This window comes from Neodiprion pinetum, chromosome 7 (assembly GCF_021155775.2).
Source record: "Neodiprion pinetum isolate iyNeoPine1 chromosome 7, iyNeoPine1.2, whole genome shotgun sequence".
In the NCBI taxonomy this organism is placed as follows: domain Eukaryota; kingdom Metazoa; phylum Arthropoda; class Insecta; order Hymenoptera; family Diprionidae; genus Neodiprion; species Neodiprion pinetum.
In genome coordinates this window covers 19680635-19704074 of record NC_060238.1, presented here as the reverse complement: position 1 = coordinate 19704074, position 23440 = coordinate 19680635, and the positions used below count along the sequence as shown (strand labels likewise).

General features: G+C 36.1%; 5 protein-coding genes across 17 annotated transcripts; 3 read left to right on the top strand and 2 right to left on the bottom strand.

Annotated features, from left to right (window-relative positions):
- The first annotated feature begins 23 nt into the window (after positions 1-23).
- Galt (Galactose-1-phosphate uridylyltransferase) lies at positions 24-2934 on the top strand. Of its 8 annotated transcripts, XM_046635477.2 has the most exons (9): positions 257-324; positions 440-475; positions 773-899; positions 1138-1275; positions 1345-1514; positions 1589-1794; positions 1872-2100; positions 2215-2431; positions 2510-2934. In XM_046635477.2, exons 3-9 carry the CDS (start codon positions 824-826, stop codon positions 2782-2784), a joined length of 1311 nt encoding a protein of 436 aa, XP_046491433.1. In that variant the 5' UTR covers positions 257-324; positions 440-475; positions 773-823; the 3' UTR covers positions 2785-2934. The 8 variants fall into 8 exon arrangements, with proteins under 8 accessions (XP_046491434.1, XP_046491438.1, XP_046491432.1 ...); XM_046635478.2 differs by lacking the exons at positions 257-324; positions 440-475 and adding an exon at positions 24-77; XM_046635482.2 differs by lacking the exons at positions 257-324; positions 440-475 and adding an exon at positions 43-77 and having other exon boundaries at positions 773-845.
- On the bottom strand, positions 2907-5576 carry Uba4 (Ubiquitin-like activating enzyme 4). Its single transcript, XM_046635475.2, has 5 exons — positions 4881-5576; positions 4603-4816; positions 3845-4143; positions 3264-3731; positions 2907-3095 (listed from the first exon to the last, which is right to left on the bottom strand). Exons 1-5 carry the CDS (start codon positions 5056-5058, stop codon positions 2944-2946), a joined length of 1311 nt encoding a protein of 436 aa, XP_046491431.1. The 5' UTR covers positions 5059-5576; the 3' UTR covers positions 2907-2943.
- A 20-nt stretch (positions 5577-5596) lies between these two features.
- LOC124223486 (RAS oncogene family member Rab39) lies at positions 5597-7979 on the top strand. The gene is made up of 3 exons (XM_046635490.2): positions 5597-6360; positions 6875-6984; positions 7305-7979. The coding sequence occupies exons 1-3, from the start codon at positions 6253-6255 to the stop codon at positions 7741-7743; spliced, it is 657 nt and encodes a 218-aa protein (XP_046491446.1). The 5' UTR covers positions 5597-6252; the 3' UTR covers positions 7744-7979.
- Positions 7980-8570: 591 nt separating this feature from the next.
- LOC124223479 (actin-related protein 2-like) lies at positions 8571-16498 on the bottom strand. Of its 2 annotated transcripts, XR_006884313.2 has the most exons (6): positions 16291-16498; positions 14638-15462; positions 14117-14480; positions 13369-13672; positions 12597-12868; positions 8571-12204 (listed from the first exon to the last, which is right to left on the bottom strand). XR_006884313.2 is itself a non-coding variant. In XM_046635474.2 (5 exons), the coding sequence occupies exons 1-5, from the start codon at positions 16416-16418 to the stop codon at positions 12780-12782; spliced, it is 1710 nt and encodes a 569-aa protein (XP_046491430.1). In that variant the 5' UTR covers positions 16419-16498; the 3' UTR covers positions 8571-12779. The 2 variants fall into 2 exon arrangements, 1 of the variants encoding a protein (XP_046491430.1); XM_046635474.2 differs by having other exon boundaries at positions 8571-12868.
- Positions 16499-17039: 541 nt separating this feature from the next.
- Positions 17040-23278, top strand: LOC124223363 (protein Son). Of its 5 annotated transcripts, XM_046635220.2 has the most exons (13): positions 17040-17070; positions 17194-17556; positions 17662-18039; positions 18577-19282; positions 19402-19553; positions 19634-19779; positions 19947-20055; positions 20247-20449; positions 20522-20632; positions 20731-20844; positions 22320-22548; positions 22896-23011; positions 23109-23278. In XM_046635220.2, the coding sequence occupies exons 2-13, from the start codon at positions 17238-17240 to the stop codon at positions 23220-23222; spliced, it is 2697 nt and encodes an 898-aa protein (XP_046491176.1). In that variant the 5' UTR covers positions 17040-17070; positions 17194-17237; the 3' UTR covers positions 23223-23278. The 5 variants fall into 5 exon arrangements, 2 of the variants coding, with proteins under 2 accessions (XP_046491176.1, XP_046491177.1); XR_006884278.2 differs by lacking the exons at positions 17040-17070; positions 22896-23011; positions 23109-23278 and adding exons at positions 21918-21979; positions 22148-22253 and having other exon boundaries at positions 17077-17556; positions 22320-22364; XR_006884280.2 differs by lacking the exons at positions 17040-17070; positions 22896-23011; positions 23109-23278 and adding exons at positions 21860-21979; positions 22148-22253 and having other exon boundaries at positions 17077-17556; positions 22320-22364.
- The last annotated feature ends 162 nt before the right edge of the window (positions 23279-23440 follow it).

The window sequence follows — 23440 nt, the reverse complement described above, 5'->3', positions numbered from 1 at the left end:
AGGGTGCGTTCCGATTCCGAACTACCTCCCAGTGCTGTCAACAATCTTTTATCACTTTTGCACTGCCGAGTTCGTGGGTAGGTCTGCCTCTGTCCTAGGGAGTATTTAGGGCTGTCAGCCTATTTCGGAACACACCGTTTAGTCACCTGGGTGGCATTTCGGAACGCCAAGGATATCTGATTTTTATTTCATCAGTCTATTGTCTATTCTGTTACTATCTATGAGATTTTTAGATGGCCGTCCGCCGATATAAGCGACCTCTTTGTTCTGGTTTTGAAACCGCGGCGATTTGACACATTCGACCAACACTTGACACTTTCGAAAGTATCTATTTTTAAATTAAGTCCAAAATAATTGTCAATTTCTAAAATAAACATATTAAAAAGATCAAAGTTCTTACAAAATGATGAAATGAACGGTTCAATTTTTTTCCTTTCAGAGGCTTAAAAAATTGATTTTGTACACGCATCAATAAGCAAGTATATTTTGTTATTTAGCATGTATGTACTTCCAGAAAAATTAAGTGTCAACCGAATAATAAATATTTGTTTTGCGGTATATATTAGCATACACTTTCTTAAAGTATTTTCTTTTCATTGTCATTGAATAGTGATCAATTTCTTCATTTACATCACATACAGTTGTAATAATCAGGCAGCATGATCCGAGATAACAAATGACGATGTTATCAGATCCGGATTACGCTACTTAGCTATGTCATGTTATCTAGTATCTAGTTGGTAAAACTTCTAATGACATAATGTCCACATAGAGACTCGGTACCCTGAGAAGCACCGAAGAAAAATCGATTTGACACGTCAAGATGAGTTCCTTGGAAAAGTGTGGTAAGGATCGCACTAGAGATGGTAATGGCAAAGCAAAAGGGGTGTGCGATATTGGTGATTATAAACTTCGACGGTCGAACTGCAGATAATCGACAGTATGCATTGTTTAAACTCCCTTGCTACAGCGTTTCATACGCTATTGCGAAACTGAACGCATGTGACTCATAATCATTATATTGCACATTCTTGCACTATTATTTTCAAAGTATAAGTACAGCAAAGGTCACAGATATTGTTTTCATCTGGTGGTGATTGCGTTAAGTTTGATTTAAACTTCAATCAATTTTTTTAGGTAAACGAAGAAGGTCCAAAGAGCTTGAATGCAGTCGTGATACCCCGAGCAAAGATGAATCATTGATGTCGGAGAAAGGGCAACCTTCGAGTGTAACCTGTGGAAATATGGCGACTAACCATGACTTTGATCCAACAGGTATGGTCGGGAATGATGCATAGGTATACGGATGTTTGTATATGCTAGTTATTTAATGTTGTTTCGCAGAACACCAACACATCAGATATAACCCTCTGAAAGGAGAATGGATATTGGTATCCCCGCATCGTATGAAACGTCCTTGGGGAGGGCAAGTAGAAGATAATCTCGACGAAGAGCTTCCCGAATATGATCCAAAGAATCCATTGTGTCCTGGAAACGTTAGGAGCAGTGGTAAAGTGAGCAGAACCTGCAAGAGATAAAGAAAAGTAGCGCAACTTCTCAAATACATTGTGATAACTGTTGTTTCCAGGTGACTCCACCTTACCGCAACACATATTCATTTGAAAATGACTTTCCCGCACTGTTGGAGTCTGTTCCAAGTCCGCCAGAATCTTCGGACGAGCTTTTCAAGATTGGTCCAGCAACGGGAAATTGTAAAGTGATGTGCTTTCACCCAAAATCGAACGTTACCATCGCTTTGATGAAAGTTGAAGATATCAAAGAAGTAATAAAACAGTAAGTATTATCGCAAAAATGTGTTTCAACTGTATGACACAGTGTCGTGAAACCTTGACTCAACATTTTACAATCAGATGGATACTCGAAATGCATGAACTGAGCAAAAAATGGGCCTGGGTACAAATATTCGAGAATCGCGGGGCTATAATGGGATGTAGTAACCCTCATCCGCACTGCCAAATTTGGAGTAGCTCGTTTCTGCCCTTTGAAGCCCAGAGAAAGGACAAATTTCTCTGCGACTACTACCGCCGTCACCAAAAACCGCTTTTGATTGATTATGTGCGAAAAGAGATTGATAGAAAGGTACTTCGGGAAATAATTGTTCAAAGGCAAAGATTTTGAGTAAATCAATTAATATCTTTGAATCTTTGAACTGTGCGAATAAATGTTGCGATACAGTAACTGACACGTTTTCAGGAACGTATCGTGATTGAGAACTGCGACTGGGTAGTTGTTGTCCCATATTGGGCGCAGTGGCCTTACGAGACTATGGTGTTACCCAAAAGACAGGTAATCAGAATGCAAGATCTGACGGCAAGTCAACAAGAGTCTCTGGCACTTATAATGAAGCGACTGTGTACCAGATACGATAATTTATTCCAATGCTCCTTCCCTTATTCAATGGGATGGCATGGTAGGTTTCGGTAAATCAGCTGCTAAGTGCAGGGAGAAAATCATGAAAATATCAAATATCGTTTCTTGAATCTTGCAGGTGCTCCGACTGGCCAATACTTGAACGAGGACTATCGCTACTGGACATTTCACGGAATATATCTCCCACCATTACTCCGTTCTGCAACGATAAAGAAGCACATGGTCGGATATGAACTCTTGGCACAAAGTCAGCGAGATTTAACGCCTGAACAAGCAGCTCAAAAACTTGGAGCAGTATCAGACGCTCATTACAGACATCCCGAAATGAGTTTGCCACCTGACGAGCCTGCTAAATTTTGTGTGTGCAATCCCCCTGAAGCATCTAAGTCATAGAGGCTAGTCAATTAGGAAATTAGAGTGATTCTGACATACATTTCACTATCTGCCAATTATCACGTTTTAAAATATTGACTATATATTTTTTGACGATTGTATAGAAAAGATATACGTGTAAATAGGAAATTAAAGGAGGTTTATTAACGATATTGTACATCAATAGATTGGGAATGTCGGGTCGACGTTCTTTGCCCATGCGTGAATACCGCCGATTACGTCTCTTATGTTTACAGCCTCATCATTGATCAATCCTTTGAGAATTTTCACCGCCTTTTGGGAATCGTTACCACGTCTGCATATCACAATTACTGAAAACGCAGAACAAATTTTCATTTGAAAGATAGTTCGACTCTCCATAAGAATGTAAATACTAAAGCTAAACAGGAACAGATTCGACTGTTTCAATCAAGAGATAATTTATCTCACGTAGATGAACGAAATCGTTGGTCTTAAGAATCAATTTTGAACTGACTCACCATCTATACGAGTATCCCCATTTCTCATACTTCTGATAACTTGTTCCACAAGTGCATGGCCATCAGGTTTAGAAATTTGGGTGAATGGAACATTAATAGAATTGGGCAATTTGCATATTTCAAATTCTTCGTGAGACCGAACATCAATTAGTACATGAGATGTTGCACTGCTGTCAGCAAACTTATGATACTCTTTAACAGAGAGTCGCTCAGATTCCTTGAGCAATTTTAAACCTGGATTTTTATCATTCGCTTTGGCCCGGCAAAACTTTTCGTAATCAATCAGCTTATCGATTGTCGAATTATCTCCACATATTAAGCAATTCTGATTCTTTGGTCTCAATTTCACATTTCTAAATAATGTCTCCGTTCCGTCAAACAGTAGCAATCTGCCAGCCAGCACGCCGGACATTTCCAAAATAATTTTCATCGCCTCTAAGGCTTGGAGAACGCCGATTGTTCCTACAGCTAGAAAATAGTTCAGATCTTTTTAGTCGATTCCTGGTTTGAATCAATAATTGCTAGCAACTAGTATTGCCTTGTTGCACGTTTTTCAAATTAATGCTTGGCCTCAAAAGTACCTGCGCCCAGCACGCCTCCGTCTCCACAGTTCGTCACAGTTTCGGGAGGTGGTGGGGTTGGAAAAACGCATCTGTAACAGGGACCCCGATAGTTGTACACAGTTAATTGTCCCTCAAATTTCAAGGCAGAGCCAGAAACCAACGGTTTTCCAGTCAACACGCAAGCGTCGTTCAATAGATATCTGGTAGCGACATTATCGGTAGCATCCAAAATAACGTCATACTGCTTTACTATTCCCAAAGCATTGCTGCTGTCCAACTGCATCTTGTAAGGCGTTATATTGACGCTGCTATTCAACCTGGGAATAATAATTAATACTTTTAGCAATTCGAATGTCAGATATAATTAATATTCAGGCTTCAGACATCGCGTATAACGCAAGTAAAATAGAGTACTGTTCAGTTTCACTTTACTACGATATGGTAGGAGACATTGGACTTGTTTTACTATCTACTCGATGAAAATTCTTCATTTTTCTCTAGCCACCGATTTCTGGTGCATATTCAAAAGCTCAAAATATAGGTATCAAATCATTAAATCTGTTTCACAGTATCAAAATAAATAATCATGGTTTTGATTGTACTATGTAGATGAAAAAATACATCGACTCCTTTTGCTATAATGAAAATGTTGTAGTGGATCAAAACTGAACGCAGTAGTTTATTTCACTACCGACCACGCATGAATCGGCAGGATCTGTGAAACCTATGAATAGTCATTCGATCTGACAAAGCTTCATGCGCCAAACAAAATCTACCGAGTCAGCGCCGCTGTAGCCGACACGACTTTGGAGACCCTGATGCTCTCCTCGGAGTGTAATAACTGCCTGTGAAGATTGTTTATTTCGACTTCATCATAGTCAATGATACCAATGTGCCCAATGCCAGCACCAACTAAATACAATGCTGCAGGACATCCCAAGCCTCCAGCGCCAACGATCAGCACCGATGACTTCTTCAACTTTAATTGACCTAGGAAAAGGAACCGAGATATCTCACTGTTACTTGTCAAATGGGTTGGATATATTTGATCTACCTTTCACCCCAATTTCAGGCACTAAAATCTGCCTGCTGTATCTGCCAATTTCTTCATTGGTCAAGCCGCATTCTTGAACTACATGCTTATCTCGTTGTAAGCGTCTGAGCGTATCTTTCTTCTCGCGTAATGTCTTTCTAAGAGCGACAATTTCTCGTATTAATTCCTCTTCGTTCATTGCTTAGAATTATCTATCAGAAACCAAAATCAACTCCGATACTGACGCGAGCCAGTAAAAACCTGTTCCGAGAACGTGCAGATTTCTTAACCTAACCTGACCTAACCCAATCCTGAATTTGTCGACATGACAATGTCATTAGGAATGGAATTTAGAATTGTCCATGGACGACATCTTGGCTGAGATGTCGACTGTTTTTCGACGCTTCTACGTATAAATTAATTGAAAAAATTTCACTCATTCGAAACTTTGTGGTGGTGTGGTCCAATATTTCACATTCACAGCAAAATTATAACGAATAAAAACGGTCTCGCAGCTAAATTCATAGAACGTTGATTCAACACGTTCGAGATTTTCACATTTTAAAACGTGCGTAAATGATCTCAAATGAATACAGATGGGGAACCAGGAATACCACTGAAATATACCTATATACATATATATATGTATACTTCAGTGAGGCACACGCTTGAGATATATCTCTCTCTGTTTCAGGAATACACCTAATCTCATGGCTAATTTTTACATACGCATCTGTAGATATGCAATAAAGGCTCGTATCAGCTCAGTACGCGTATGTTACGTCAGCTGTGATCAATGCTGATCAACCGAATGTATTTGTTGTTGGTGATATTGACCATAGCAAAACAAAAGGCAATCGAGAGCAAATGTTTTTCTGGCATATCTCCTGCCGTTCCGCGTTGCTTATTAACCTCAAAGTGGCATTACATGACGAAATAAGTTCTAACTGCGTATCTGACAATTTAAAGTAAAGTGGTGGCCACTGCGATATCGCGGTTAATTATCTAGAGCGCTGGGATTCGGCAGTGAATTTTAATCGTCTGCCAAAAATGAGTACTGGGATAATCAAATTTTACGTTAGTCGAGCGAATGATAAGACGTAGTTGATTCGGAACTATAGAAAAAAAAAGCGCGTCATGCGCAGTTGAAATCATATGCAAGTCTCAGGCTTTGCTCGTAATAAACAATACAAATCAAACAAAGCTATTGCGAGAGGAAGTGACAATTAATGTGTCACGATCAGCCGAAAGGACTCTTGTGTTTTGTACAAATTCCACTCTCCTGGCAACGTTCGGAGGTTACGAAGATGCGCTATTTTTAACACGGCGACGCACAATTTTATCGCTCTGTAATTGAACGAATCGCGCCGCCCCTAAAAGCGAAAACGTCAAAATGGTGGAACCTATTTTTGACTATCAATTCCGATTGATTCTTATCGGAGACAGTACGGTTGGAAAAAGTTCACTGCTAAAATATTTTACCGATGGTAAATTCGCCGAGGTACGTCTGGTTGTCATTTATTTTGCTGTTATGCATATTTATTTTTACTCTTGACCCTTTATCGCATCTGATCTTCGTAATTTGTTGATAACAACCTCGAATACGCATCATAATTGATCAAAACTTTTACCACTCAGTGGTTTCATCTATTGACCTAACAATTTCGGTCGCCGATTATTTTCATTTCGTATGCTGAAGTCTGTATTTGAAGATCATAGATATTATTGTACAGATGCCGAGCTGATTGTCGGAAAAATTTTCCTTGTCGCTTACTCGTACTTTTGGAATTTGTTTCATACTATAACGGTCACTTCAAAACTAATCCATGACCTTCCAACCAGCTTAGTTTTGAGAAATGAATCGTCATTTATTGCATATCAAAGTGCAAGCATGACTCGTAGGGAATAACCTTTCAAAATTCCAAGTTCCATACAAATAGCATGATTCATACCTAAACATTGGTTCGTCTGTTTTTCTAATTTAGGAAAACTATAAGCTTACTTTTTCATTATAGCTATCGGACCCAACAGTTGGAGTAGACTTTTTTGCCAGATTAATCGAGGTCAAAGATGGGACGAGGATTAAATTACAGCTCTGGGACACGGCAGGCCAAGAAAGATTTAGGTAGCTACTATGCACAGGAATTGATCCTATTTTCAATCAGTATTGTAAGAAACAAGCCAAGAATTCGCGAGGCTTCAATTGATTCATTTTTCTCACTTCTTACACTACGGCACTCTGTTTTAGTAGCTTTGTGACGTTTGTAAATGTATTGATGATAAAAAATTAATTTATTACAGCATGAATCCAGTGAAGATGCATTATTCTTTCAAATTCCTTACATTCTATAATATTTTTTTTGAACCGTCGTTTAACTAAACGCCCAGTATTTTGCACATAATTACATAATTAGTAACAAAAGTACATGTCTGTCCATATTTCAGGTCCATAACGAAGTCTTACTACAGAAATTCGGTTGGAGCACTTCTAGTTTACGATGTATGTAACAGAGCGAGTTTTGAGCACATACCGCAATGGATGATGGAAGCACGGAGGCATATCGAGCCTCATCGTCCCGTTTTTGCATTGGTAGGATGTAAGGTAGATTTAGTGAGCAATGGAGGTAGAAGAGAGGTTTCAAAGGAGGAAGCAAGGGCTTTTGCCGATCAGCACGGAGTCCACCACATTGAGACTAGCGCTAAGACAGGGATAAATGTTGAAGATGCTTTTAAAACGGTAACGCAGGAAGTATACAACAGAATACAAACGGGTGAGTATAAGTTGGAGGATGGATGGGATGGGATCAAAACTGGATTTGCTAGACCCGGAGGGTTGGATTTCAATTTAATCGAAGCTGAACCTGCGAAAAGTTCTTGCTGCTAATAATAGCGGCAGTTTATGATTAATCCAAATTTATATTAAAGGTAAAAACTTTTTAGGATCATAACATGTAAGCGCTGTTGGCAAAAATTGAGACGAGGTAGAAAGATATACCTTTTTTTGTTCTCTTGTTCAAAGATTTGCCATGAAATTGATCAAACCTTGAACATCCATATTCATAAAAATAAAAAAAAAAAAAGACTAACAGAGAGAATTTATAAGCATCGAAACAGTTTGTTCAGAGTTATTGTAACAATTTTGTATATAATTTGTATATATATGTAATAATAATAATATGAAAAAATTAACATGTATAATATTGAAGTATCAATAGATTAGAACATGAGCCTGAAGTTTCCAACGTTCATTTGAAAGAAAATATAAATTAATTTATGGTGCACATATTTTTTCCGGCAAGTTTTTCCAAAAATTAAATTACAATTATCAATTTGTAATAATTTAGATAAAAAATTGTTGCACTCACAATTACTGAACAAGTTTTGCGAAATAACTATCTTGTTATAATTACGTTCAAAGGAACCTTTAAAATTTCAGGTACATATTGGAAGATTGGAATATTTCTTTCTAGATAAGTCTTGACACATTTACATATATATGTGTATATATATATATATATATATATATATATATATATATATATACACACATATAGAAAGCGCCTTCTAATATTTTAATTGTTTTTAATAACGCGATAGTACCTTTGTGGAATACATAAAGTGTCGTTTTGTTAATCAGAGAAGAATTGTCTAGCACCCTTATGATTTTTTTAGTGGTTTGCTTTACAGTTTCGAAATTTTTTTTGTGACAGAAGTTATCCCATACACGTACTATTTTACAGTGATTATTGTTAAAAAGTCAGAGTATAATTAGTCAAAGTATCGATATAAATTCATAAAGTTTTACTAACAAGAATAAATAGTCGTTGTTTGATACCACTGCGATTTTCAATAGTTTTGAAACGCTATTACATATATAATATATAAGATTTTACAAAAACAATTGTGAGCCAAATTTGCATCACAAATATGCAGGTAGAAATTAAAACAAAATATTCTTCAAAACTTAGGGTATATTTTATATATTCTAATTTGTAATATACACGAACATACATACGTTCATACATTTAATAGCTGTTGGAAATAGAATAAAATTTAATACTCCAAAGTCCACGTCCAAACATGTTACATGTAAATCATCGTCCGTTTAATTACTTCATCGTACTCGAAAGTTCTTGCAAAAGTGCGATTAATTGAAATTCGTATTAAAACGAAAACAAAGCATCCTGAGACATGACAATGCCAAAATAAGACAAATATATCTTAAAGTATTTATTTATTACTTATTCGAGAGAACCAAACTTTCCCATGTTAGATTTTTTGATACATACATTTCTAATAGCGAACTTGTCATAAAATACGTTGTTTGTACTTCAAATTTCTAGTTCTAGCATACATGCTTCTTGAATTTAAATATGACAGAATCTTTGAAACGTCATTTTTGTACAGATTCTTAACCGTTCACATTTTCTATCAAATTAAAACGTAATACTTATATTTATGTATATCCATTGAGTCCATTATTTTCATTAATTTTATCGAACTTGAAATACCCAAGTAAATTAAGAAAAATAATACATTTTCGCGGAGATTCGCATGTAGTTTTTTCGTTCCGTTGCAAATTTTTAAAATGCAACTATGGCCTCAAGTCATAGCGATCAAGTGTAACAGTTTATAAACACACGGGTCTATCGATACGGCATGTTTAGCAAAGATTGACGTTCAGTGGCTTGGGTGGTTTGACCTGATACCAAAAAAAAAAAAATTAAAGTAAGTAAAATAAACGATTAACTGTTAGTAACATAGGATAAGATTGTACTAATTGAGTGATTTGCATAAAGTCATTTGTCGATCACGATGTACGTACCTTGCCTTTATGATCTCCAACAGGCTTTTGCCTCGCTCTTGTATTCCGGTCGTATTTTTTATCATCGGAGTAAATTTAAATTGCAAGAGTGATTATCATGGGTCATAAACCTGCACGTCACAGATCATAGAGTAAAAAATATATCTTCTATTATTACCATGTATAATAATGTTTCTTTTCAAATGATATGAATAATTATTACCACATTTAGCCAAAGGTTTTTACAGTTTATCTAACGAGTATGCAATTCATTATTTACTTATTTGTCAGATTTGTAACAATTCGAATCTGTAATTTTCATTAATTCTATTGCTACTATTCAATTAGTATGAACAAATTAAAAAGCGCTAATATTTTGGACTGAACGATGAAGAAATAATTCTTAAGAGTATAAAGCGGAAACGAGAGTTGATAAAATATAGAACGATTAGAAAAAAAAGTTTTATAAAACTATTTTTTTTTATTGGCTTTCTATTCTTGGGACAGAAAAAATAAAAAAAATAAAAATTTATTCACAAAATATACAGTCGTAAATAGTATACATCGATAGAAACACAGGCATTTGTGTGCGCGTGTGTAAATATTGTGTGCGTATACATATATATGTATATATATGCATAAACATATACATGTGCGTATGAGTAAACATAAATATACATATATGTATATGTGTATCGTACGCATGCCGTTGTATTTTATTTTATCTATAATATAACGAGACTTCTTGATGTAAAGTGTGATGAAATAAATTACTGAATAAATGTGTTTCTCTTGTTATTTACATAATTTACCAAAATTAAATGTTAAAATTATAAAAGCTTGAGCGTACAACAAGCTTAAATGCGTCGATGTAATTTCATAACATATCCCTTTCACTCACATGTACTTATTTATTTATTTTTCCATCCGATAAAAACTTGTGCCAAGCAACAATAATTACAGGATTATACATAAATATTTTGTAAAAACTGATGGGAAATGAATAATTATTTAACAATTTTTCTTCTTTTCATCCATTTTCACTGACATTTTAGATTGTTAGAATTCAGGTGTGAAACTGTGTTTTCTTAAATAGATAGAGCTGATTCTATATTGATGTTGGTATATTATCCTTTGTTCATATCTGTAGCAGAACACTGATTATAATACAAATTTGAATGTTGAGAACATTAACATTATGAATAATCTATGAAGGAAATCACAACAAGTTACCAAATGTACAGCCTTAAAATAAATACAGAGACTGAATCACCGAGTACGAATTCTCGTTCGTTGCGGTAATGAAATATTTTAAGATATCGATATTGAAGAAATTATAACTGGAATGATGAACTTGTTACACATTATAGAAAAGAAATGCAGCTTTAGTGCTGTGAGTTCCTTCAAGGTTTTAGTCGTTTGAGGAACTACCTGAAGAGAAGAAAAAGAATGGTAAATAATAAAAAAAAAAAAAAAAAACATTGTGCTAGTAAAATTCAATAAACTTATCATTAAATTGTACAATATCTTATCGAAAATATTTTGTATTGATGGAATTATATAGTAAGGTGATAAAAATCTGCTATAATATGTAACAAAATATGTTCATTGAGCTCGTTGCTGTGAACTAATATTAATTATATTTTATACCTCATCATAAGCAGCATTATTAGGTATAGTCATTATTAATAAATATTATGAAACTTGACGTATAAATTATTATAACAATTACTTCTTTGTTCTTACTTTGTATAAATCTATAAACGAGAGACTCATGAGTTTAATATATTATTACTTTTTCTCAGTTAATTATCATTACTAATTATTACTCAATACATATATATCATATGTATACGTATATATTACTATTTTGGAAGTATACTCTCTTCTTAATGTTCTAGGTAGGTTTATGGTGACTAGAAAAATCTCTACATACATACATACATTTATGTATATATATATATATATATACACACACACATACACGTATTGTGTTGCTTTTTTGTTTGTTTGTTTTTTTTTTGGCAAAAAATCCAATATAAATTTACGAAATAACAAATGACATTCTCCGGAATACTATTGCAAGTTTAAAATTCATTTAACGCGCAAAATGAAATGATACTAGTTGTTTTAATCATACTTTCCTTTTTCCATATCATTCTTCAATGTGAATTAAAGAAACAATATAGCGGAGAGATAAGAGATGCAGTAACATATTAAAATGAAACTATTTATTGCGCGTAGAAAACTTTACCAAGTAGTAAAAGTTTTAAAGATTTTCATTGCTAAATTTTTGACATCTGTATAACATCTCCCAGTCTTGTGTCATGTAATAGCGTGTTGAACACTTGCCAGAGATACATAAATAATAAATTTAGCATAGTGAAATAAGGCAGTGAAACCATTCATTCCACATTTCAATCAGATTAGATTCTCAATTTCATCTAGTTGTAATTTTATCAATCTTTAGTTGAACCTCGAATTCAGAATCTGGTGAAATAAGAAATTCTGAAGTTCCTGCAGGTATCATGAGCGGGGAAGCTAGAATAACATTTCAAACTTCTCATATATATCAAATATTATTATAGTTAAAAAGTTTCAAATTTCATACGTTCATTCTGAAATTAAGTATTCTTATTTGGTTCAGAATGTATTATAATGCAACAGAGTTACGTTAAAATACTTTTACAAGTGCAAGTTTGCTTATTGTTGATTTACTATTTGAATAAGATTAATTTGCAAAGAATTTTTCGAGTTGGTATCTGGTGAGTTAGTCTGTTAAAATATTTGAAGAAATTAGATGAAATATGTGACGCCGGTTACATGATAATGTGGAGGCATATTCAAAACCGTACAACATGCATGCATTCAATAATGTATAAAGTCATTCTAGTTAATTTAACATTATTATAATATTATAAGAGAATTCATACCTTGCGAGTTGATAGACAATATAGGAATAGAATATACTTGACACTGGTAACATTTCTCTTCCTGATATTACGTCTTGACATATGTACTGGTTTGCTAATTTGCATAATCATTGCTAAGGTACTAGTATTCATGACTTGAATCATTCGTCATTGATATCTATCTCCCACTTTGCTACTTTGTTACTATTCAAGCGATTCACATCCAAATAAGACGTACTCTTCCCGCGATAACCAGAATGGATTCCCTTCCACATATTCTGGTGGCGTTTTGTCTGCAAGTCAAATAAGCGGATCGTTTATCGATGCAAGAATAAATAGGTACAAAAGGTAAGAAGTAAAAATATTTTGGTTCTGAGATGAACGAAAAAATTACGGCAAAGTGCTTTCCGTATTAAATAGTTAAATACAATTAAATCTTGCTGAATATTTTTCAGCTCCACATTAAAGCTGTATGACGATGTTAATTGTTCAGCATTACAATTCACAACGCAATCCATGTATCGAGATTTCTATATTGAATAACTAACCTTGTAATTTCAAATATTTAAAATGAAGATACAAATTGCTTGGACCTTTTTTCAGAATCCACCCAATGCTTTTCTCACAATGCTTTATAACGATATTCAATTCCCTGTATCTACGCCATACGTGAAAATAGCGAGAGACTTTTTGCACTCTTTTCTTATCTCATCCTCAACTCCTGATACAATTTAAAATTCTGATCGATGACAGTAGAAAAATATGGTGTTTACCAAACAAGGTGACAACATACCAGGATGTACGGCCAAAGGTACGTAAGTTGATCCCATAGCCACATTCCAGCTGTGAGTTCCTGGGCAGCTTCTGACCTCCAAAATTGGACTGTGCTCCGGAAGTAATTCGCGCAAATCTTTAGATAGCCTGAGGTCAAATCCCGCCAAATCAGTGTTACCTCCGGTCAACAGAATATGGGATAGACAATCCTGGGTCAGTTCTTCCGAAAGGCCCATAGTCACTTCCTTGATCACTTCGGGGAGCCCAAGGCTAACGTACATCATCTCAGGTGCGATGTAAAGCTCAGAACCCAGCGATACTCTCTGCCAAAATCAATTTCTTGTTCTATCAATCTATACATTGGAGAATAATAAGAAATATTTGACTAATCGCTACAGAAAGTTTATAAACTTCTTTCCGATCATTAAAGAATTTGATGATGATAAATCGTCGAAATTAAAATTCACCCCAAAAAGCGTGGGTGGATCGCAACGCCCATCAACCAAGCATATCAATTTTCAATGAAAACTTATTTATTTTAATAACAATCGATGGAATGCAAAAGATTTTCATCACATATTTCATAGTGTTCAATTACCTTCTCGACAGATTATTACATGAACAACTCTTATCGATTCATGACAAATTTCAGTAAATTGCGTGTTAATTAAGGATATATTTAACATTCATCAAGAATAGTTGTTACTTGCTCTAATCAATCGACACACCTGCATAAATAATTTTGATATCATTTACTTTTTACTTACCCAAAACTGTTTGTAATCTGCATAACTATCAACCCTAAGATTGATGTGTTCTCTTCTGGTTGGCCCTCTTTTCCGTTCTTCATTTTCAATGTTGTAGCTCAATCTGCATCTCTCCTTGACAGCCATAGTGTCCAAATAAGATACAGGAATCTGATGGTATTCTTTTGGCTGCCAATGCATCGCTTGTTTCAAATGATGGGCTACGTGATATCCACCGACAGGCAATAGACGCCACCGATCAGGCATCACCCTTCCTCCGATGACAACAGCAACTGTTGTACTCAGAGCACCGCTATCTACTACAACGCAAGTCTCCACATCGAGCATTGCGCAAGCAGCCAAGGGTTTTGGAACTAAACATACCCTGAAACGATTGTGAGAGAATTGAAATTGTTAAAATTCAACTCAACAAGTAAATCTTCTCTCTGCAGCAGTGAAGATTATACTTCAAATATCTAAGAACCGGCTACATAATTATTTCCATGTGATTCTATTTTTATAAATTCAGCGAATAAAATTACCTAGCAACTTTGACCTCTTGAAATAAGTAATGAAGTAGCTGTTTTCTGAGTAATGGATGCATGGCGAGTGGTTCGCAGAACATAAGTACAGCGTTTGGCTTTCTCAGTGTCGCCGTTAAACCCATCTGGTGAAACAAGTGATCGACGAAAGTCTTTAGCACCGAAAAAGTTCCATCGCTTAAGAGGGCTTCCGCCGGACTAACAACATCAACGTTAGGAATTCCGAGAACCTCAATGGTGTCTGCACAATATCCATTCAATAATTTTTGATAAATAGGATTTGTACTAGAGTATTTTTGTACATCATTCTGGTGCGATGCGAGGCGTTTTTTCTCGCGATACAATTTAACCGGATTGCAAAATACGCAAAACGGTCCACTGGGTCGTGGAATTTTTGCCGTTGCTAGCTCGGATAGCCTCACCAGTTTCAGCTTTTTGGCAATTGATTTTGCATCAGTTTTTAACCTGCTGCTACTGCTCGCTATGCTTGGTGCCTGTGTTTGCACCGCTGCGTTGGCCGTGTTGCATTTCGGTATGCCAAACATAGAGAAATGCCGTCTTAGACCGAAATGAGGCGTTATGACCCACGTGTATTTGTTCCCGATCTCGATGACCACCTTTGAACTCGAACCTTCGACGCAGTTCCTTTGACACGTGTAACCACTGCAGTGGTAGCACTTAGGGAATGGAACGCTCTCTCCCAGCGTCACTACCATGTGAAGTCGGTAGCACATCGCCTTAAAACTAACGCTTAGTAACTGGAGACATTTCATGTCAGGAAATTTGAATTGTACTTTGGATATGAGCTGCAGCCATTTGATTTTCCTGAAATAAAAAAAGTTTTTATGTACCGAAGCGTGCATGGTTTACTTAATCCATGATTCACGGGTGCGGCTGAAGTTGGTTGGGTTTAATTTTGACAATACAATTACCCTGGGCGAGGGTATAAGATTTCAACTTCAAATTTTAATCAAATGATCTTGGCTGCTGACAATTACAGAAATTTATAAATTGTATATTCTATTTTAAATATCAAAAGCAGATATTTCTTCCAGTATCAATGAATGACGCTCTCAACAAATCTTCAAACCAATAACATTCAAAATAATTTAGAAAAAAATCAAATATCTTAGTATAGTTGAAGTATGAAGAATTCAAATAAATTGAAAAAAAAAATTTCACCATTAGATATAATGCAGTTCAGAATGGGTTAAGGGGATGCCTTGTTGATTTCAACGTTGACATATATATCTCTAAAAATCAAAGTTCACGTATCCCAAATGCTGATAAGGACTTAACAGCCTCATTCGTGCTGATTAAGACAAGACAACCAGTTATAAATTTGTAAATAGCTGGGTTTTCGTGTTTTGAATTTTGGTTGAGTAATTGCGGGTCACGTTGACGGTAATATTTCGAAAAAATTTGGCTCGACAGGCTTGATTTCTTTCAGATGTACATGCTACACCATCATTTTATGATCTTTTTGCTCAGAAACTTTGTGGGATGTACAACATAGTCCTGTAATACTACCTTTATAAGTGTATGTGTGAAGGGTTGAAAAATGATTAAATAATTAGCTTGTCATTCCTAACTATAAGGCCTTGGTTCGGTTAAGTACGAAGGGCGTTTAAGCAACATAACCTCGAAACTTACCACAAGTAATCGGTGTCCGATGTTTTCCTGAGGTATTTACAGGTGCTCCCGAAGGCAATAATGTCAGGCACATCACAGTATAAAAGAATTTTGATCCATATTTCCTCGGGGAAGACAGCTGGATCCATGATTATATTTCGAAAATAATGAAATATAAAAGATAAGTTTGACAGGTATGCCGACCCGTAGAAAATATTCGAGACACTCCCTTTAGCTGATAATGCGCTAGTCAAGTTCAAGGCTATAGTTGAAGCTTTGCTTCGCGCGTTTAGACTTGTCTTTAGCGTTTTTAGCTGGCTACACTGAGTGCGATATCTTCAGTTTTCAACTAATAGCAAAGGCGTAATCCTAGGGGAAACACACTCAGTGCAGCCAACTGAAAACGCTATTTGAGTGCGTTCGAAATATGTAGTGACGAACCACGTGATCAACTCACGGGACGTTTATAGGACAGCGTTTTGCTGCCGCTACAGACACATTTTCACGGGTAGGTTTTCGCTTTAGAGCATATACTACTACTGGTGGTAGCATCGCGCAAAGCATCGCCTTTACAAAAACTGTGACGGAGGAGTGAGATAGAGCACTCGTGCTATGAGCAGCCTGTCTCTCTCGCTCTTCAAGCTGCTTGCCCGATACGTTTTCTCTCAGCCAATAAAATGCAGAGTGAGAGAGACGGAGTACCCATGGTGGTAATTCAGGGCTATACGTCTCGCTCTCTCATCACTACGACGACAGTTTTAGCCAAGTTGACGGTTGGGTAGCTTACCACTGATCTCTATGGTAGCTACATTCAGTAGTACTTAGAAGAGTACATGGCATAAGAGTGTTTGTGATGGGACGTAGATTATGCGGGAGGATGGATATTTTTGCGTTTTGACAATTTTATCTTTTTAAATTCTGCAGGTGTATGGAATTTCATTGACAATTGGTAGGAAAGAAAATTACCGATGGCCGATTTATTCGATATAGCAAATTTAATTACGACGGTGGGTGTAGACGCGGTTAAAATTAAATCGGAGCCAGGGTTACCCGAAAAATCGTCAAATGAAATTTTGACCGAACTTTTTAGTACGTTTGACGCCGATGAAGGAATAATTTCACCTGGAAGCGGCGATAACGAGATTGCCAAAGATATCAGTGTAAAGAGCGAAAAATCGGATAAGCTTAAGAAGAAAAAGAGCAAGAAGAAGCACAAGCATAAGGATAAAAAACACAAGAAGAAAACTAAGAAACATTCGTCCGATAGCGACAGCGAGGCTGAAGATGGTGAGGAGACATATTGATTTAGGATCAACAATTCCACATTAGTTCAACGAATCTTAAGTTCCCAGTCTCTTTTATTTTTGCTCTTATTTTGCTCTTATTTTTCAGGCTCGAAGAAGCGAAAAAAACATAAAAAGAAATCTAAACGCAAGCGAGATACTTCGTCGAGTCGAACTTCCGAATCGGATGAGCAGAAACGAAAAGTACAAAAGATTGATAGTGATGGCTTTAAGAAGAACTCCAAAATAAGTGAAAACTACTTGAATGATGAATTTGATGCAACTACTAATGGTAATGCGAATAAGAACGTTTCAAAGCTTGCAGAAAATTCTTTGATCAAAACAGAGCCAGGATTAGCAATGCCTGAGCATTCAGTGCATCAACAACATGAGGCACTTTTGGAACCATCAAGTCCCCGGCAACCTTTCGTAGCAAGTAAAACTAACAAGGATAACTTGGAGGACATAGTCATGCCAAGATTACTTGGTGTGTATTAAAATCACTTTTAACAATTTAATTCACAGTATTAACTTGCAGATAGCAAACATACTTTTACGTAGATAATAAAATTAAAATAATTCATTCATCCGTAAGTTTCATACTGTTAGATATACTTAATGTTATACAAGGATTTCCTATATTAGGATTCAGCAACAAGGATTATTCTATTGGAATCTTATTACAAACGTTTTTATCCTCAATTTTAGACATATGATTTTCAAAAACAAATTATTTTATTTTATACCAATTGAATCATCAACATTCCTCGAATAGCAAGTAATAGACTATAAAAGTTACTTTTTGCTAATTGAAAGCTCTGATGGCAAAGAGGGATAAGTCCTATATCTGTGGGAAAGGCAGAGTATATTAGGGAATCACTGCAAAATGATTATTATATCGATTTCATTACCGTCCTATTAGTCATTTGTTTGTTAGTTATCGATTTTCGTTTTAAGCATCTAGAATTTTTCACAATCTTTTGTAAGAGATCACCTATTAAACAATACTTTTCTTTTAATACAGAAAATCCGAAGCAGGGAGCAGCAGGAAAAATTCTTATCAAGGATCTGAAGCATAGCGTGGTTTACAGTGAAGTCGTGAAAGAAGTTGAGGACAAGGCAAGAGAAAAGGCTGCTCGCATGGAAGATGGCGAACTGTCTGACAGCAGTGGCAACGATAGAACTCCAACGCTGAGTCCAAGTCCCTCATCATGCGATAATCATGGAACGCCATCCTTGAGTCCAGAATCAAATAGATCAATTGTGAGAACGCCAAGTCCAATGCTAAGGCTGCAGCAAGTGGGTGTAACACTAAGAAATGATCTGCGGATGATTTTAAAGGAGAAGGAAAAGAAGCGTCGGGAGGAAATAAAGTCCAAGTTGAGAAACGGCAAACAGGAAAGAGAAGACAAGACACGTAGAGATTCCAACGACAAAGGTCACGAAGAAAAACATCACCGCAAAAGCGGGTCTCGTGAGAGAAAAAGATCCAAGTCAAAAAGCCATTCCAGATCTCAGCGCAGCAGGAGTAAAGGCAAGGAAAGATCTAGGGAAAAAAGCAGAGACAGACGAGATAGGGAGAGAAGCAGAGATAGGTGGGATCACGAATGGAACAGGGATAGACGGAAAATCAGCAAAGACGGAGACAAGGATAGGTACAGAAGCAGGAGTCGGGATAGAAGCAGAGACAGGCGCAATAATCGTGGAAGAACGCGGAGCCGAGAAAGAAAGTTAGTCGTGCGTTTTTTCTGCCTGAAATTCTCGAGTTAAATATTGTAGCGTTTAGCTAAAAGTGATGTCTCGTTAAGTCTACCTCTCAATTGATTCTCTTATTGTACAAAATTTGCAGAGAAAGAATAGAAATTGACAAAAAAAAGCTGCTCGAAATCGCTAGAAAGAATGCTATAAGTATGATTCAGCAGGGAACACTTCCACTTGCTCAACAAGACAAAGTGATTGCCGCTATTCAAGCTGGAGGAAAGTCGGTCGACGAACTCACAGGTGATTATCTTCGAAAGCGTATTAATCCTTAGAAAAAATCTGCCATCGGAGTATCCTAATTTTGTCTATTGTTTTCTCAGATTTTTGCAAATCCCTATCAAAATCCGAAGCCTTGGGTGAACTGTCCAGCATATCTTCAGACGACGATGGCAGTAATTCTGAAAAAGGCTTTCATCATCCTTTCCTTGTCAAAGATAGGCCCAATTCAATAATCATGAATATTCGGGTGAGTTGGCAGCGTGTGAAAGAATGCCAATTTCAATAGCTTCTGAATAACAATCGAAATCAAAATACTAAACTTTCCCACTCAAAATTCGGGTTTAATTATCGCAAGGTCTTGCCATCGAAATACGATTGAACAAGGCTTTAGAACGAAGTTTTATGCTATTTCAGGATGCAAAACAGTTACCAACAAAAACATTCCAAGAAAAAGCGGCAGAGTCGTCGACCCAGTTACGATTACAATTTCCAGTTTCTAGTGGACAACATCACAGAAAAACTGGTGAGTGAATGTGTAACTTACTGTTGACAGATATTCACAGTTGCTGAATGAACATTCGTCTATGTAAATAAAAATCTAAGAACCTTCATTTTCTCTTGTAAAAAACGTTAAGAAAATTATTCAGTCTACTTTAAAGGTTGGATATATGCGGCATGAGCGCACTGATATTTTTTCCCATTATTTGTACACAGAGAACGAGTGGGTACCAGTTAACCCAAAGAAGCCCGAACCAAAGAAGCCAACTGCTCCAGTGACAGCTCCACCTGAGCCGCTTGCAATAATGCCAGCGCCAACACAATCGCCAGCACCTGTACCTGTGCCTGCGCCTATACCTACACCTGCCCCCACACCTGCACCACAATCGCCTGTATTTTCACAGCCTTCCCTATTGAAGGTATGTGAGGCAATAAAAAAAATTTGAAGTTGTGCGGTGAATCGTGAGATCATTACATCGTTTATGTTTCAGAATGTTGATATAGGCTGCATCGTATCTCAGAGATTAGCCGCGATGAGAAAACTCAGAGAAAATCCAAACGACGTCCAAGCATTGAATGAAATGTACAGAGCTCAAAATGGGGTAAATAATTTCCACTGACAGCGATAATCAAATAAGACAATGCAACAAAACACGTTAGACGTAATTTGAAAATACTAATTCGAATAATTTCTGTTCAGATGAAAAGTTGGGCTGAGAGTAAACAGATGCCAGGTCAGTTCACGGGTAGCACTGGAGTCAAAGTGCTATCAGCCTCTGAACTATCTGCTGGCTATCAAGCATGGGCCCGTAAGGTAACACGATCGATTATCTTTGTCTTCTTCACTTGTCCCGGTATTTTAAGTTCCAGCTCTTTATTCAATATTTGTCTCGAAGGCTATGGCGAATTCGATTTACTACACTAAGTACAGCTTCCCTAGTTTATCAGACTTTTAACAGGTATAAATACTGGGAAAAATTTACAAAGTGCACTGAATCGAATTCAAAATGAAAAATCACTATGCAATTTACTTGCATATTTTAATATCAAATTTTCGCTTTCGTTTTTTAAAGTACACAAAATATTCTTTCGTTTTCTGAGGAAAAAAAGTGTTAATACGTATTCAGAATTTATTTTGATGACTCAAACTTCTCTAAGTAACATGTTTTCTTTAATTTTTTACATGACGATAGCGTCTATCATAATTGCACATTCTGTGTATAACATTGGACGTACTAGTTTTTGTTTCTTTTTAAAAACAAACTTTTATTAAGTAACTTTTAAAATATTATTATTGGGACAATTCTAAAAAAAAAAAAACTTATGTAATAAATTTATTTGTTTGACTTGTTACATTAGCCATCGTTTTGGCTTATTATTTGATAGTATTGTTTGGTCTAAGTTATCGCAATTGCCTATAGCAAGTTTTCAGGTACAGTCTCAGTCCAGACCATCCATAAAGAATGACTTTGGTCTAACCGAGACTGTGTTGCAGGCACAGACCACTTCTCACGCAGAGGTGGACTCTGTGTCTGCACGGACACAAGAGCATTGTTGCCATAAACGAAATGATGATTACTGCATAGTTGAGAAAACAAAATATAACGATCACTTGTCATCAGTACAGATTCATTCGTTGATGCTATTCATTTACTGTTCACTTTGCCACATTTTCATCTCTCTGACATTAACGAGTGAACTTTGTTGCATAATTATACAACTGGCAACTTGCTCCTGTGAGGTCAATGCTAATTAATCTTCAGCTGCTCATCTTTGTGTTTCATAAATAGAAAAGAAAATATTGTGACTTTAATTTATTTGAAATAAAGAGTTGACGAGCTGAGACTAGTTAGCACTGGTCTGTATCCACCTGAGGGTTTGTTACAGGCACATAGCTACATTGGAGAAGAAACGACCTTCGCAGCGCAGTGCTCATTGATCTTTGTTTGGTAAGTATTATCAAAAAGAAAAAAAATTTTGCTGGAAAGTTTATATTTCTTTTGAATATTTTTTAAATTGGTGTTTCCTTGAATAATGTCTCTCTTTGATTAAAAGATGATAGTAGTCAACTAGGAATCATATACATACTCGAAATGATCTTCAATTTACCTTGACAGATGAGTGAGAAAGGTTACATTTCTTCATTACTTTATACTCAAGTATCACACAACCGCTCTCTAGATGAATTTCTCCTGAGATGAATTGAGACTTGCTTCAGTTCCTGTTAGTAAAAAACGAATAGGTAATTCCTCCTGCATTATTTACAACGAAATTACACTAATTACTTAGGATCAATTGCTAACTGCACAACCTGTCTCTGGTGGAATGGGAATGGCGCTACTGCAAAAAATGGGATGGAGACCTGGTGAGGGTTTAGGCAAAAATAAGGAAGGCACTTTAGTGCCATTACAGTTGGAAGTAAAGCTTGACAAACGAGGTCTTGTCTCCGATCAGGATATTGGTAGTCGAGTTGGAAAAACAGCAAAGCCAGTTGTGCCAACGATCAAGACTCTTGAAGGTAAATCGGCTTCAAAAATAGACAGATCGAAATCACTATATCTAAATTGAGAGAAAAATCTTAGTTTCGTGGAATATTATTCAGGTGAACTATTTATTTTTCATTCATGAATGAATAACCTGTCCATGTTTGGGAATTTCAAATCCTATTGACGCTACACGTGACGCTGTAGGTTTCTATCACCTTTGTTCGTTTATTATTGACTACTGATCAGGGATAAATATTAAATACTTAATGTAATAATACTCCAAAAAGTCTTTTTTCCAGTGTAGTTTTTTTAAAAGTAATTATACAGCTGTGCATTATTCTATTCAATGCATGTATGTTTAATCAATCTAAACTTTCAGGAAAACATCCAGTTTCGTTGTTGGGTGAATATTGTTCGAAACGAAAGTTTGGGGCACCGGTATATGAGCTGTGTTTTGAGTGTGGACCAGACCATAAGAAGAATTTTCTATTCAAGGTAAAGAGTTCTGTTTCTGACAGGAAGTAAGTACTTCCTGGTTTACAACGTGTAGTAGAGAATTTAACTCTCAGATAACATGTTATTGTGAATGCAGGTGAAAGTAAATGGGATAGAATACAAACCGAGTGTCGCCAGCCCGAACAAGAAGCAAGCTAAAGCAGAAGCTGCTCAAATATGTCTGCAAACTTTAGGACTGCTTGCAGCATAAATCTTGTAAATATATGAAAATAGATATAATAATGAATAAAATAAGTTTATTTAAAATTGTTGTAGCAAATCCTTTGCACATCCTTTGCAATCAATTCCTTTTCCACGAAATCTAACAATTACGTCGTTGACTGAGGACTTCGTGTGTTTCGAAGTTGTTTTTCAAATTTCCAATTATTACGTGTAATGGTTCGTGCGTTGAATGAGGAGTTGAATCTA

What these genes read in the sequence shown, in the direction of transcription:
- Galt (XM_046635478.2), top strand. Translation starts at nt 824, where the DNA reads ATGAGTTCCTTGGAAAAGTGTGGTAAGGATCGCACTAGAGATGGTAAT. An exon ending in AAAAGGGGTGTGCGATATTG is followed by an intron (nt 900 to 1,137) that starts GTGATTATAAAC and finishes CAATTTTTTTAG; the next exon opens with GTAAACGAAGAAGGTCCAAA. An exon ending in CCATGACTTTGATCCAACAG is followed by an intron (nt 1,276 to 1,344) that starts GTATGGTCGGGA and finishes GTTGTTTCGCAG; the next exon opens with AACACCAACACATCAGATAT.
- Uba4 (XM_046635475.2), bottom strand. Translation starts at nt 5,058, where the DNA reads ATGAACGAAGAGGAATTAATACGAGAAATTGTCGCTCTTAGAAAGACA. An exon ending in GCCTGAAATTGGGGTGAAAG is followed by an intron (nt 4,817 to 4,880) that starts GTAGATCAAATA and finishes TCCTTTTCCTAG; the next exon opens with GTCAATTAAAGTTGAAGAAG. An exon ending in CGGAGGCGTGCTGGGCGCAG is followed by an intron (nt 3,732 to 3,844) that starts GTACTTTTGAGG and finishes ACTATTTTCTAG; the next exon opens with CTGTAGGAACAATCGGCGTT.
- LOC124223486 (XM_046635490.2), top strand. Translation starts at nt 6,253, where the DNA reads ATGGTGGAACCTATTTTTGACTATCAATTCCGATTGATTCTTATCGGA. An exon ending in CCGATGGTAAATTCGCCGAG is followed by an intron (nt 6,361 to 6,874) that starts GTACGTCTGGTT and finishes TTTTCATTATAG; the next exon opens with CTATCGGACCCAACAGTTGG. An exon ending in GCAGGCCAAGAAAGATTTAG is followed by an intron (nt 6,985 to 7,304) that starts GTAGCTACTATG and finishes TCCATATTTCAG; the next exon opens with GTCCATAACGAAGTCTTACT.
- LOC124223479 (XM_046635474.2), bottom strand. Translation starts at nt 16,418, where the DNA reads ATGGATCCAGCTGTCTTCCCCGAGGAAATATGGATCAAAATTCTTTTA. An exon ending in TCGGACACCGATTACTTGTG is followed by an intron (nt 15,463 to 16,290) that starts GTAAGTTTCGAG and finishes TTTTTATTTCAG; the next exon opens with GAAAATCAAATGGCTGCAGC. An exon ending in CAAGAGGTCAAAGTTGCTAG is followed by an intron (nt 14,481 to 14,637) that starts GTAATTTTATTC and finishes CAATCGTTTCAG; the next exon opens with GGTATGTTTAGTTCCAAAAC.
- LOC124223363 (XM_046635220.2), top strand. Translation starts at nt 17,238, where the DNA reads ATGGCCGATTTATTCGATATAGCAAATTTAATTACGACGGTGGGTGTA. An exon ending in CACAGCCTTCCCTATTGAAG is followed by an intron (nt 20,450 to 20,521) that starts GTATGTGAGGCA and finishes TTTATGTTTCAG; the next exon opens with AATGTTGATATAGGCTGCAT. An exon ending in AGAAGAATTTTCTATTCAAG is followed by an intron (nt 23,012 to 23,108) that starts GTAAAGAGTTCT and finishes TTGTGAATGCAG; the next exon opens with GTGAAAGTAAATGGGATAGA.